The following is a 14,874-nucleotide window of genomic DNA, read 5'->3' on the forward strand; positions in this document are numbered from 1 at the left end:
ACCAGTCTGCAGTCATGTTGTCACAGTGTTAACATACGAAGGCAAAATTAGTCACTCATTCATTATCTTTACAAGGTTTGCAGGGGGTGCTGGAGCCTATCCCAGCTAATGATGTGAAATCAAAGTGCACAAGGAGACAGATAACTATTCATGACCAGCTTACCATGTATGTCTTTGGGATGCGGGAGGAAAGTAGAAAAGCCATTTAAGCCCAGGGACAACTTTTAAACTCGACACAGGAACGTTTCGAACCTGGGATTGAACCCTCAACTTCAGAACTGTGAGGCAGATGTGCTAACCACTTTATCCACTGGCCCGCCCTCTCTTAATGTCAAGTTCCTTGGAATTCAGTCTATTTCCGCATCTGCTTTTTGCATTCGTACAATGGCTTCTTGCATTTGTATTGCAAATTTGCGTTCATGTTGTGGGCAATTTGGAGTTCATGTTGTGGCAATTGGGGTTTGTGTCTTGACTATTTACATTCATATTGTGGCTATTTCTAGTTTATTTGTGGCTCTGTAATTAGTTTTTTTTGGAAGCGCTTGGAATTGACGTTTATAGTGACAATTTGCATTGGTGATTCTTTTTTATTGCAAAACATCTGGACTATGCACTTTGCCTGACATTTCTCGGCCACCGTATGTAACCAACAAGCCTTGTTCTAGAACGAATCTGACAAAAATAAAACTGCAACATTCTGAAAATGAACGCAACTCCAAATGATGTTAACGACATTTCGTGAGTCTCGATTTTTTGCGCCTCCAAAATCTTGCGTGAACAGCCTCTGGACACTTTGGGCTAACATGTGTTATTAAGTGGCCTGCAGCCCTTTTGCAAGTTTCCTTATTGGCTCCTATGCACAGCTCTGCTCATTATCACCTGTTGCACCACAATAGCGTACGATGACTGAACGGTGGCCTTGTTCACAGCAAACCAGTCCAGTGGCATGCATCACCTCCTCCAGAGCGTAATGCGAGGGATTTGTCTGCTCGGCCCCGTAAAAAGCCGCCAGCTCCAGGCGGCGTGATCGCGACTGCAAATGCTTCAGATGTGGACCATGTGTCAAAAGTCTTTAGGCCTTTACGTGCCACCGGGAGATAAGCATCTTCTCCCCCCCCCCCCCCGACCTCCCCACCTCCTGCCGCCTCCAACCCTTCCAACCTTTCTAGCATGAGGTTTACTCAAACCAGTTTTGCGTGCTAAAAGGCAAACAATGGCAAATCAGGAGCAGAGGGAAAAAATCCCGGGGTTATTTGTCGTCAAGTTAGCGCGGTATAAATATACGACTGATGTGTTCGCAAGGAGCATCGGCATGGGGGATGATTTTGGTTTAGACTCAGAGGGCGGTGCCCTCGTGGTGTTCATAGAGTGGTTGGTGGCGACTCCAGGACGCCCTCCTCTTCTTCCCACTTCCTTGAAGTCGCCAGCTTTTCCCCTTTTTTTTGTTAGTCCATCCTCTCTATCCTCTTTTAAGAGAAAAGCGGTATAAAGCACCACATTCCTTCACCGTCTTTGGGGCTAAGAGGCTGGGGTGGCTTTGCTCTCTCGGGGGTTAAGTGGGATAAGTGCGTGGCTCATGTCAAGACCGCTACCCCCCAATAGTTTCTGGAAAATTTGCAATGGGGTCAGATTGGATTACTGTGTTTTGGTATTTACATGGAGACAGAGAAGCTTTGAAATGGAAAACCATAAGCGGAAAGGCAAGTGCCATGCAGTCTGAAAGGCGAAAAAGAAAAAGCGGCGCTAATTTCCTCTGATGGCACGGATGAACTTGTCTCCTTCTGACAAACAATTGCATGTTTTGTTACAGCAAATGATGGTTTGGAGTAAATGGATTAGGAGCGATCGTAAATCTTTAAAGTAAATCACAGTTAGTGGGAAAGTAGTAGTCCACTTAGATTTGGAGTTGAGGTGGTTTGTCTCAACCACACCAAACTTGAATTTCTTGCTTTGGCTATTAATGATATCTTTATTAAATTCTTTATTATGAAAACAGTCATCCAAAAAGTGGCTTGCTTGACAACAAATTGGTCAACTGACCAATCTGGAATCTGTTTAGTCATTCCAAACTGCGCACTGACAGAGTCAGAATAACAACAACAGTGTTGAATGTGCCATTTGATGAACGTGGCCAAGTGACGCCAAAAACATGGCTGACCTGAGAGTGTTGTGATTTGTGATGGGAATTCGCGTTATATATATTATATATATATATTTGAGCAGAAACTGTGACTCTCTTACCCACATCTGAGTACTTTACGGTAGTTGTAACATTTAACTAACCAATTTAAATCCATCAAAATAAAAAATGTAGATCAATATCCTCATCTTTGATATGCCGATTTGTTTAGGGAGTAGTTCTGACTGACAACCTGAAATATATCTTATTTTTAAGCAAAAGATTGAGTTATTGTCATACAGGACAGCAAGTCAATTAATTCAGAAATTTTCTGACACTTTCTAGGTCATGCGCGTGCACAGATAACGGCGCTAAATGTGTCACAGCTGTCAGTTAATTACCCCCATTTTTTCCATATCAGTAGGCATTTTCGCATTATCTGTAAAAAAAGATTTAAATGTGAGAGCGGGAGCTGGTTCAAGCAAGAAGACAACACCCTACCACTTTCATACAGAATGGGAGGAGTATTTTTTTTACTTTTTAAATGCATGCTGATTCACTTCAGTGCAAGTCATCGGAGAAAACTCAGATAATAACAGAAAAAATATTCAATGTTAATTATGTTTCCCCAATATTGGCTCATGGAGTAATGCCACGTATGCCAACATACGTTGAGTTGTCGGCGGCCCAAACATAAACAGGTACTTTGCGAGAGGTTGGGTCCTTGACAAGCAGACCTTGGAGTAGTGCGCATATACTGCACACGGATTTATGAAGGTCTGGGTCTTAAAACGTAAAAAAAAGGCCTCTGAAAAGCAACAAGTAATAAATTCTCGTTATTATTATATTGAAGACAAAAGATCTTGTTTCCATGTCGCTAACATTTCTATAAGTTGCCTCATTTTAGTTCCCCCCCTCCTCCGTGTTTCTCCCCCTGCTTCTGTTGTAACTTGACCTCCAGTTTCTGGGTGAATTCACGGTTTTGTCAGTAGCGGGAACAACAATTTTTGAAGTGTTCGCGGCGGCGAACTCAAGCGGCGGCAAAGTTGAGTGCGGTCAATTGAATCTCCCGCATGGCTCTGCCGCCATGAATGCACCACCAGTGACCCCCTCCTTGCCTCCCTCCCTGTTCCGCACTCTTCAGGCCAGTGGCTTTGGCTTCGTATCGTTGAGAAGTTTGAGCACAAAGCAGGTAGAACAAGGCTGGGTAAACCTTTGTGTTCAATGGACATATCCTTTGGTCAAAGGTATAAAAATGCAAAAAGGTTTATTTTAATCATCAAACTAATTTTCAAAAATGTAATGTCATTAGCATACTGAGGTTAACTTGATTTTTCAGGGATTTTATTAAATATACTTATTGATACAGAGTAAAAAGAATTTTTTTACCCTGCCAAATTTCAATAAACACAAAAATAATAAGTACTTGTGCCGCCATATTGCGGCTGTGACTTACATCATGTTTGTAGTGCACTGTCAAACTCATTTTTGTACGGGGGCCACATTCATGGCAATTAGATCTCACTACATGTTTGGCCTAATAACATAACATTTTCCCACCAATTCCCAAGTAAATAAATAAATAAATACACATAGCACATACAGTACCTACGACAAAAATGCTATTTTTTTTTTAAATCAACAAAAAAACCATTTTAATGATACTAGCCAACTACCAAATTGGAGGGGCTCAAAGATGTCCAACAAATCTGTGCCTGAATGTCTATGGAATCACATGTTGTCTAAGCTGGCCTCACATTGTGACGCGAAATGGACAGCTGGTCCAACACCATTTTGGTGAGTTTGATCGTGATGTGGACAGACAGATATTGAACGAATTGTGGTGTATTTCATTGATGGCATGAAGCCTCTAAATAACAGGTGTCAAAGTGGCAGCCCCGGCGGCCAGATCCAGTCATTTTGTGCGGCCGGTGAGAGTAAATCGTGTTGACTTCATGTTTTATAATAAAATTCAAATGAATGTTATCGGTGGGCCAGCGGGTGAGTGGTTAGAGTGTCGGTCTTACAGTTCTGGGGTCTTGGGTTCGGTACACGGTCGATTGCCCTAGTAATTATTAGGCTAAAGAAAAGCTCCAAATTTCCCGGACTTTTATTGTTTTTTGTTGGAGAACTTGTTAAGACCCTGACTGACGTAGCTTCTTAAAGGGACAATGCATGTACATACAAACTCTTATACACTCACACGTCGGCTCAGTGAAACTGCTCATGACCATTGTTGGCTTTTATTGATGCGTAGACCGTGTTGTTTTACCTTGTTTTGTCGCCGGTCTTTTGGTCGCCCGTTGTTGCGGTCGGGGTGACCAAAAGACCAGCGACCAATCGACCGCAAACGCTTGGGTTCAATCCCAGGTCCGTCTTCATCTGTGGAGTTTGCGTGTTCTTGTGTGAGAGTAGTGAGAGACACCAAAGAGAATTTTGGACAAACTATAACGTGTATAAGTAATCTATCGACAATCAGAAAAAGCAATCAATTCATTAATCGATTGTGGCAAGCTAGTTGGCCCTCTGAATGAAACCGTAACTACATTGTGGCCAAAATGAGTTTGATATGCCTGTTCTAAAGCAATGAAGAAATTACAAGTTGAATTTGATTCATCACATTGCTAATAGCTTGCGAGTGAAGAAGTGGCTATCATCTTTTGTCGCAGTATGGAAAACTGCCATGACGCAGTGGAATGGATTTAATCTACCAGAAGATGATCCATTATGTTCTCGCAGCTCAAAGACACAGGGACGTCAAATTGATTCAAAGTTAATAGTTGAAGGGGGCGCGCTTGGTTCAGGCTGTTTGTCGCCCGCGGCTACTATTTTGGAGGCGAACCATACCTTTAATGGAAATGCACTTCATACCTTTAATGGAAAGGCGCTTCTGGTGGGAACGAAGTAAGCTGAAAGTGCACTTTGTAGCCACCGTGCATCAACAGGTCCATTTGGTTAAGCACTGACAAAGCACACTGTTAACCTTTAGAACCTTTATTCTAATAGTCTATTAAAATTGGGGGAGGGATAACACCAGATCCCCAGATGCACACAGGTATATGAACCCGACATGCGTTTAAATGTCCTTCCTTTAGATCTCTTATGAGTTAAATATGACTCACTTTCATAGTCACCTTCCCCCCCCCTTTCGTTTTACTAGCTGTGTTTGGCTTTACTGCTTTTTCATGTTCAAATTGCATGTCCCGTCAGGAGACATGTGACATTTGAAATACGACGCCGGGTTGTATTTACTGAGCTAGACAATACACGAAAGCCACATGAAAATCAAAATAAGTCGGATGCGGTTAAAAGCCGTGCCCTCATTTATTGAATTCCCCACAGATGTTTTGCATAAAGACATTTTCGGGGGGTAATGAGAAGGGGAGCATGTTTGGATATAAAGTGAACCTGGGCGCCTTTCTCTTTCTTAGTTTTTTTTCTTTTCTCGAGTGTGTTGCTTATGTGATTCAGGACCGTTGGCCCGGGCATGGAAGAGGCCTGAACTTGTGCAGCTGCTGCATAAAGTTTTCCATCAAAGCGTTGGGTGATGAATTGATGGTCATTTGTGGTCATGCTTTCCTTCATGGCTCCATTTCAGTCTCCTCAACACTCTCTTGGAAAAAAAAGTTCACTTGATTGAGGTAATGCATAGGTAATTGTCATAAGCCTACTTTTTTTCCCCAGTCCGAATTCTATTTTCACCATTTTAGTACTTATATCTGAATAAGAGATGTTTTAAGATGCCAGATTGTACACAAATAAACAAACTCGTCTACAAACCACTATTAAATTGCCCAAGTAATGCACATAGTCTTTTCTGTCAATACAATTCAAATGTACTTCAGTAGGAGCAACAAGTATTGACACCTATTTCATTGGTAATTTGCCTTTATAAACTAAATCAACTTAATAACAGTTGTATGGAATGGAACTATTTTGAATTCACCTTCAATATAATAAGAGTTGCACAAAATGATAATGCATGATATGAAATGACACATTCCTTTTGATTTGGTTGAATTCTTCGAAAATCCCCTCAATATTTAATGAGTGTGTGAGTGAAATTGTAAGTGACATTGTATACCATTTAATATAGTGGAATATGTTTACTTCAGTAGCCTAGATAAACTAGTTTTTCCTCTCTTCTTACTTCCAATATATTTTTTGCTATGCACTTTTTTTAAGCACATGAATTAATGTTTGAACTAGATAAAACCCCTTTTACGTCAATTAAGATATTACGTTCTTAGTTAAATTCAAAATTGTATGTATTTAAAGATCATTACTGTGGTACTAAAATGTGACAATGTAATAATAAAGAGGCTGCCCCCCCAAAGAATTAGGTTTAACATTTTTACAAATTTGTTTGTATACTAGATCTTCCAAATTTTAATGAACACAAAAAAATACTAATTAACATGTCCTGCCAGAATTTCAGCTGTCAGTCAAACACTTAGCTTTAGATTTATGTGCACCTTTATGTTTAGTAAACAGTTCCACCTAAGTGTCTGTGTTGTGTGGACGCACCGAGCAAGGCGGTGACGAGTTGAACGACCTCTAACGTGTGTTGTCGGAGAAATTTGTGGATGAAAGTCTTTGGAATTACGTCTCGTCTAAGATGGCCTGTATTGATGTGAGGTAGCCCTCTGGTCCAATAAGATTTGACTATAGCTCAGTGGTTTCCACAACTCTTTGGTCCTGCAACCAAGTTCCACCAATTATAATCTAACTGCTCTGTAACTGTCTAATTGCATAGGAAATAAAAAAAAAATGATGTTGAATAGAAAAGTCATCCTAAGAAAAACTGCCTTTTTAACAACAATATTTTAAGTTCTGGAGAGAAAAGGCATTTACTGCATTGAAACATATTCATGTGTATGTACTGTATATAAAAATGTGTATATCTGTGTTCAGTATATGTATTCAATTAACTATTTAATATAACATTATTTAAAGATCTGTTTAAGAGTATGAAGATACATTTTGTGTTTACAGGATAAAATTGCATCTATACCCCAACAAAATAAATAAATACTTTGAGATTTAAACATTACAGAAAGACAACTGCTCTTGGACCCTATTTTGGCTCCACGAACTTGATTTTGGGGACCCTACTATCAAGCAGTGATACTCAAACTTTGGTGCGAGTACAAATATAGTGGTTCTCCAGTCGCACGACTAGCATAAGAATAACTTAATTAGATTCAAATAAAATTGAACAATAAAAACTCATGATATGCCATTCAGATACTCAGCATCGGACATCCCTAAAAATGAGCTTGAATGTGGATAATTGATGTCTAACAACAGCACATATGAGAAAGGCAATCCACAAAATCCTGTAAACTGCTTTTGCATTGTCATCGTTAAAGTGCTTTTCAGAATAAATCCTCCTTTTTGTTTTTGGTGAAGACTTGGTGTTACTGTATTTTCTGTGTCCATAATATTCGCCATCAAAGCAAATCAAAGCCTTTTGTGAGGTGAAATTTGGAAAAGCAATGCTCTCGAAGTTGTTAGCTCCCGTTGCACTCTCTCGGAAGTATTTTTCTGCCCAAATTGTGAGCTGCACACAAGTGTCATGTCTGGCCTTGCTCATGTAGGCTCCACCGCGCAGCCTGCCGCCACACAGACCAGGACACAAGCCCTAACCAACCAATTAAAATCCGATTAGGAAACATCTTAGTTAGCGAGAGGACCTTTCGCTGGTCCGGGGTCAACCATCTAATAAGATCCATGGCCTATAGAGAAGCTGCAGACCTTCACAAATGCTCCTGGCGACCGAGCGTGGCCCCGGAGACCTCTCCCGGCCCACATCGCGCTTTAATTGCTCACTGTATTTAAAAAGAATAAGGTGGGATTCCAGTTAATTAGTCGGGGGGCTGGACATTATACGACGCGGGGTTTGTTAGTGCGGATTTGGGCGCGGATCAGCTTTTGTGCGCAACAAATGAGAAGTGAGCAGCGAGCCGGCGATACACAGTGCGCCTGTGTGGACTGGCGACAGTCTCCATTCATGGGAAAACCTTAAAGGAGCCCCGCGTTATCACAGGACCTCATTATCTCATGTCTGCAAGCATCCATTGGCAGTGCGCTCTAATAAAGAGTGGCACAAACCGACTATGGACTACTTTTTGGGCTTTAGCGCACACACTATTCCCTTTTCTGCCTGACACTCTTTGCGTGACGTGAGGTGTCGCTCAACCTGTGCGTGACGCGGTTCGACTTTGCTCAGTCGTCCAAGCGCTCAGCTCATCAATGAGTCATACTTGTGTAACTGAGTTTGATTGAAAAGAAACAACAAAAAAACTAATTGAAGCCAACAAATTGGGAAGAAATAGACTTTTCCAGCTATAAACCTTTCTTACATTTGTGGGCTATTTAAAAAGGTACGCTAAAAAACTCAAGTTATCGGCAATAGTTGATGAATTGGTAATATATAACTTTAAAAATAACAAGGTTAGGGACATCCATAACATGACCACGTGATCAAAAATCGTGTATTTTTTTCTGAGGATTGGAATCTGTTTTTTTAAATGCATTCTTTATCTTTTGAAGTATTAAATCATTAGCTGCCCTTGACTTTAAATTTTATATATGGCATGTACTTCCATTTTTATATAGGTCACCTTTTTTGTTTACCCATCTATCTATCGAGTGACATAACAATACAAACACCTCTCTAATCCATATGAATGGATTAAAGTGCAAAGTTCTTGTAGAGAGAGATGTTCCTAGTAAAATGTTGCCTCCTTTTTTAATATTACGTATTAAGTCATTAGTGCAATGCTGTACTCATTCTGTAAAAGTTGATTATTTCTTCAAAGCTTTTATTCAAATTTGCCCAATTAATCTTGGTGAATTATTGATTTCTCCTTCAAAATACTTTATGACACTGTTTTTACCATACTTTTCAGACTATAAGTCACACCTCAGTATAATTCGCACTAGCAAAGAATGCACATCCAAAGGAGAATAAACATTATATATTAAAGTATTAGTAAAAAAGGGAACAACAGACACGTGTTAATGTAACACATTAACAGTTTTGTGGATATCAATAGCCTAAAAAACAGAAAATAACAAGCTGTTGGCAGTCAGAGTAAAAAAAAAACTAAAAAAAACTAGACAAAGGTTCCCCTAGAGTACAAGCCGCAGGCCCAGTTAAACTATGAAACAAGTGCTACATTTGCATAGGACTTGAATTTGGATTTGCGCAATCTATACGTTTGTAGGTGTTTCTCGCTTGCGTGAACAGAACACAGTTGCACAAGCTCACAGACATGTATTACTAGCTTTGGGTGGGGAAGTGGGTGGGCGGAAAGGGGGCATAAAGCATTTATTTACCTGGAGGTGAGTGTCGCAAAGACGGCTATATAGAGAAAGAGCGAGAGATTGCAGGAAGAGATTTACACCTGCCTCTCTGCTGCCAAGGAGTAGAAGCCTATAGGCTAACAGAGATGGCCCACTGGAGCCAGCTTGTCTGGGGCCTCGCTTAGGCATCCCCCCGCCCCCCTAACCCCCCCACCCTCTTTGCTCTCTCCCACCCTCTTTCTTTCCTCCCTCCGCTGTGGATTAAACAACATCATAAAAAATGACCATCAACGCACACACTGTAAACAGATTACTCTGCTCGGCGCCTGGCGCACAAACTGCGGCGCTCAGGGCAAAAAGAAAAAAGGCACCGTGCTCGTGCACGCACGCGCCCACTTCCAGGGGACACTTCCCGGTCACGTCACTTGTCTTTTTAGAATCATTTCATGTTTTGGCACACTCAATCCCAGCACACCCGGCGCTTTCAAAACTTTTTAAAGGCACTTTTAGAGCCCTTAAATGTTGCATTTGGATAAACTAGTCGGACTGTCACGTGAGTAGTGACAATTTTATGGGTATGAAAATTAAGCACCCAGGCTACAATTGATTAATACATGTTTCCAGGGAAAATGGAGGCAGAATATTTCTATTGTTAAAGGGAAACACAGTGTTACTTATAGTCTGAAAAATACATTAATCAAAATATTGTATCACTTGGGACAAGGGTGTCAGACCCGGGTTGTTTCGCGGGTCGCTTTAATGTCAACTTGATTTCACGTGGGCCGGACCATTTTAGATATAATATTTAGATATTTTTTTAGAAATGGATTAAAAGAACTGGATTAAAATCCCTCAATATTCAAATTTTTTATAGATCTAAAACAATCTTTATTTTAGCTTTTTTTAATATACTTTTAGATTTTACAAAATGATTTTTGAACTAAAAACACAGAAAAAATGGATTAAAAAATTCCAATTATTGATTTAAAAGGGGGAAAATCAGGAAATTTAATATACATCTATACTCTTCATTTTAATTTGATCCTAAAACAGAAAGTCGGCACTCATGATTTACTTTCCTGGGCCACACAAAATGATGCGGCGGGCCAGATTTAGCCCCCGGGCCGCCACTTTGACACATGTTACAATATTTATGTATTCAAATATCATCTTTTGACTTGACCACACCATATTGTTAATTCTAATACTTATCACATGCTATCGTTTGTCCTTATTTTGCCACTGTTGTATTTTGCCAAATATGTCTGCCTGTTTGCTTATTTAGAAAAGAACAAACACAGGATCGTATATAGAGGCATGTTTTTCATCTAATGGCAAAACTGTTAAAAACAAACCCCCCTCCATCCACCCCCAAATCCCTGTCTTGATGCAAATCCCTCTCTGCTGTGATTTGTGCAAAATAAAGTCTTCACATGGAGCTTGTTTGAACGCGGGCGCCTGCAAATCATCAGGCTGTCAACATCGCAGATGCCGGGTGAATCGCTGGCATTTTACGCCACACGGTTGCGAGCGTTTCCAACTTTTGCACAACTTTTTTCGCTCTGCTTTTTGTCTTTCCACAATGACCTTCTTGTATCGGGTAATGCTAGATTCCGCCAAGCAGCGACTCTCCAAGACGAGGATTCTATTGTCCGTGGTAAAGCCATAAAATAATCTACCACTCAAAGTTTGCTTACCGCTTTCAGCGAATCGCATTTTAAACACCGGCACTAGCATGATTGATTATTTGCTGAGCGAGCGCAAACTGTTAATGGAGGAGCTTTTAGCTTAAACACCGATATGTCGACCTCTCCAGCTGTAAATTATCTCCAGATTTCTTTGATTTTATGATTTTGTTGTAAAAACATAAATAAAAAAGAAGGTAATATTGATTTAACCGTTATGGACGCATCCTGTTGTCGTAAATATTTTTCCAAGTAGAATCAGAATCATCTGCCTCCTTCGGGCTTGTAATGTCAATCATTGACATATGGGGGGACGACGATATAATGTAGAATTATGCAAGGACAGCTTCCTTTTCGCGGAGCCACGAGGGAAGAAAACAGAGAAGAGTGGTATCCAAAAAGGGTTTGGCCCATTGAAAGACAAAAGGCAGCCGAACATTCGCTTTTTCTTGGCTGGCTCCCATCACCCTGTCATATAAAAATAAAATAAACAAATAAAAGAAAAACATGAGACTTCATAACATTAACTTGAGGATTGAAGGCACCACATGTGATACATTTTATGTTTGAACAAATCATTTTCTATCGAAAGCCAGACATAGAAAGTGAATCTCAGGGGTCAGAGGTCAACTTGTCTTCCATTGAAGCATGTTGATTATATTACTCACCAAAAAAGGTTTTCTTTAAGGATGCAACATCAAAAATAGAATGTTGATGTTTTCAAAGATTTTATTGTTAATTTGGGACTAAGGCATAATTACTGGCAGGAAAATGCATTTTAATTTTTAAAAAATGTACTTTACGTGCACTCACCTTAACAATTGCAAAATTATGTTGCAGTTTTGTGCTTTTTTATTTATTTATTTATTAAACAGAGCTTTCTTTTTGAAGAAACTGCCTTGACTTAGGAGTCTAGTTTGCTCCAGGCCTGTAACTGAAAACATTCATATCTCAAGTCATCTTTCCCCAATGAAATTCAGTGATACCATGACTTACAAGATTGCTCACAAGGTTAATATATTTTACAACCATGCTTCTAAGCTCAAAACACGTGTTAAATCTTTCTGCATTGAAACACCATGCCTCCAAAAACTTTTATTTTGAAAAAGCCCTAAATTTGTAGCCCTCATTGGGCTCCCGATCACACTTCCCTAATTGAACATTTGCACATTTTGTGCAAATTATTGGAATAATTTCCATGTCATCTTTTTTTTTACTCAGCCTGCTAACCATACACTCTATGAAAAACATTTTCCAATTATAATTCCACCATGTAACTATTACTCAGGTGTAACATTTTCACTGTCCCTCTTTTAAAATGAATCCTCAACGTGCAATACCGTGTCTCCTGTCCATCAGTGATTTTTTCCATTCTCCCAATAAATAATTCACTACTCCAAGTCCGCTCCGATGGCCCCGCATGCACCGATCTCTCAGTTACAAGCATCCAGGGAGTATAAGGCAGTACAAGCGCATCCTTAATAAACAAATACAAGATGGCGCGCAGCTCTGGTTTCACTGCTGAAACATCCTGTCTCCATGCGGGCTGAAGTGGCGTCAACGTCTGTATTCATTATCACCCAATTTCAACCTGGACGTCATATTATTTCCACATGTCTCCAGAAATGCATATTTAGCATGATAGAGCACATTAATTAGACCTATCCACTTTATGAACCCTGAAAGAGAAACACAATACAGTCTTGATTCTTTTACTTCCATCGTGTGTGTGTGTGTGTGTAGATGTGTGTGTCCCAAAACAAAGACCACAATCTCTTTTTTTCCCCCTCATTCTTTAATCGATTTCAGGGTTATTATGAAAAGACATTTAATCTTGTTGGCCTTGACTCACTACTTTATAATGAGAGCAGCTTTACAAAATAACATTCAATAAGTATTTTAACTACAAACAATGCTGTCTTATTAATATGTTGATAAATATTGTGCTGTTAAGGATACACACATGTATTATATTATTACAGTTCAGATTAATATAACCAAGTTAGATTTAAAAAAATGAGTGAACTGCTGCTCGCCAAATTGTGAACCCACATCTTATTATCCTCATTGTGAATTATTATGAAATAATGTTTTCACTTTATTTGTGAGAATGTTAAAAAGTATTATGTGGAAGTGTGTGACCAAGCACTGTTTATGACCTAAATGCATTTCAAAGCTTTGACAAAAAAAAGAACAGTGAGTGACCTCCCACTTGCAAAATAGTGAGCCCTCAGTTACTAATTTTAAAGGCAGTCACATGGAGTTGCCAAATAGTGTGCCACACAATTAATATTTAAAGGCTCAGTTGTTTGTGTGCGTCCATGTTGCCAAGCTTTGTTACCATATTATTCATAATTTGACTGGACCTGCAACTAATACTCAAATGTGACTTACTTTAACATATGTTTATTCTTTGTTTCTGATAAAGTAAAAAATTCCCTCCCAAAAATGCGACTTATACTCCAGTACGACTATATAAATATTTTTTCCTCTTTCTGTATTCTTTGGTTGGTGTGACTTATAGTCCATAAAATACAGTAATTACGTATGTGCAGCCTTTATGAGGAACAATAAACAATTAGATGGGAACAATAGTTGAGGACTCTACGTGATTTCCTACTTGTCAACGTAGCTTCAACATGTTTTTGTTTAAGTTATAACATACCTTGCAATGTTTCTACATTAAAAGTGACTTTCCATGTTTTTTACATTATTTATCTGATGACCTTTGATGCAATATGATTAGGATCACAAGATAATTTACATTAAAAAAGGACCAGAATGTCCAATTTCAAGTTGGTCCTTCCACTGGTTCAATTTCAAGATATAACGCTTAAATTTAAAATTCTTCTATCCAATTGGCTGTTGAAATGAGGGTGTATAGTTGGGCAAGTGTTTATATTAAATCCTTAAATGGGTATGTAGGAAGCACAAAATGGGCACGTGCTTTCATAATAAGACATAATGCGACTTAACACTGCCACTAATTTGTAAGGTTGTTTTTTTCGTTTTCTTCTACTGTTTCCTACTTGGCCACTTTGCTTCATCACATTCAAACTGCAAATGTCAATCTTCCTTTTCCTGAACTATCATGTTCTTAAAATGATCTAATTATGTATTCATAAAGGTACCGCTGTGCTTTCAATGCATTATCAAACTTACACATTGTGGCCCATTCGGGCAAATTGTGTACGTCCTGAAGACTCCTTGAAATGAAATATTCAAGGTCCAGTGAAAATGTATCCGCTCATTCGAAGTATGCCCTCCTCCCCGGTCCGAGCAGATCCCGGCGGAGCAACCCGATACGACGCCAGCAAGATGACCAAGTTCACGCACGCCGTCTCCTCCTCCCGCTGCCGGACGCCAGATCAATGGGGGCCTTTGGGATCTGGGGTGGGCCACACCCATGCATTCGCCGTTGGAGCATTTGATTGGACATCGTTGACCGCCACGGAGACTTTCATGCAAATTGATGAAGGTAATTTGAAACGATTAAGTGCAATTTGATTTGCGTTAAGAGCCCTTCTTCTTCTGCTCCCTTCTCGCTAATCTGAAATGGTTTTGATTAATAGTTGGGGATGCGATGAAGTCATCCGATCAAGTGCACTTCAAAGGGCTCGCACAGCAGCTGTTTGTCATTGGGGGAAAGGAAGCATGGGTTTCCTTTTTATACTCACGAGTCAGACATGCAAATGTTTTATGACAACTGTCCGTGACTTTAATCGATCCCGTGCTATCAAATTTAGCTCGGTTGTAGTG

The 14,874-nt window shown here is 39.7% G+C and overlaps 1 protein-coding gene across 3 annotated transcripts in view; it reads left to right on the plus strand.

Annotated features, from left to right (window-relative positions):
* Positions 1 to 14,874, plus strand: part of LOC144090484 (uncharacterized) — a 214,589-nt gene that overhangs the window by 5,922 nt on the left and 193,793 nt on the right. For all 3 annotated transcript variants that reach the window (XM_077621961.1, XM_077621964.1, XM_077621962.1), the window contains exon 3: positions 14,399 to 14,593. In XM_077621961.1, the coding sequence (XP_077478087.1) occupies positions 14,399 to 14,593 (195 nt within the window). The remainder of the gene's footprint in view (positions 1 to 14,398; positions 14,594 to 14,874) is intronic.

This window comes from Stigmatopora argus, chromosome 16 (genome assembly GCF_051989625.1).
Source record: "Stigmatopora argus isolate UIUO_Sarg chromosome 16, RoL_Sarg_1.0, whole genome shotgun sequence".
Taxonomy (NCBI): domain Eukaryota; kingdom Metazoa; phylum Chordata; class Actinopteri; order Syngnathiformes; family Syngnathidae; genus Stigmatopora; species Stigmatopora argus.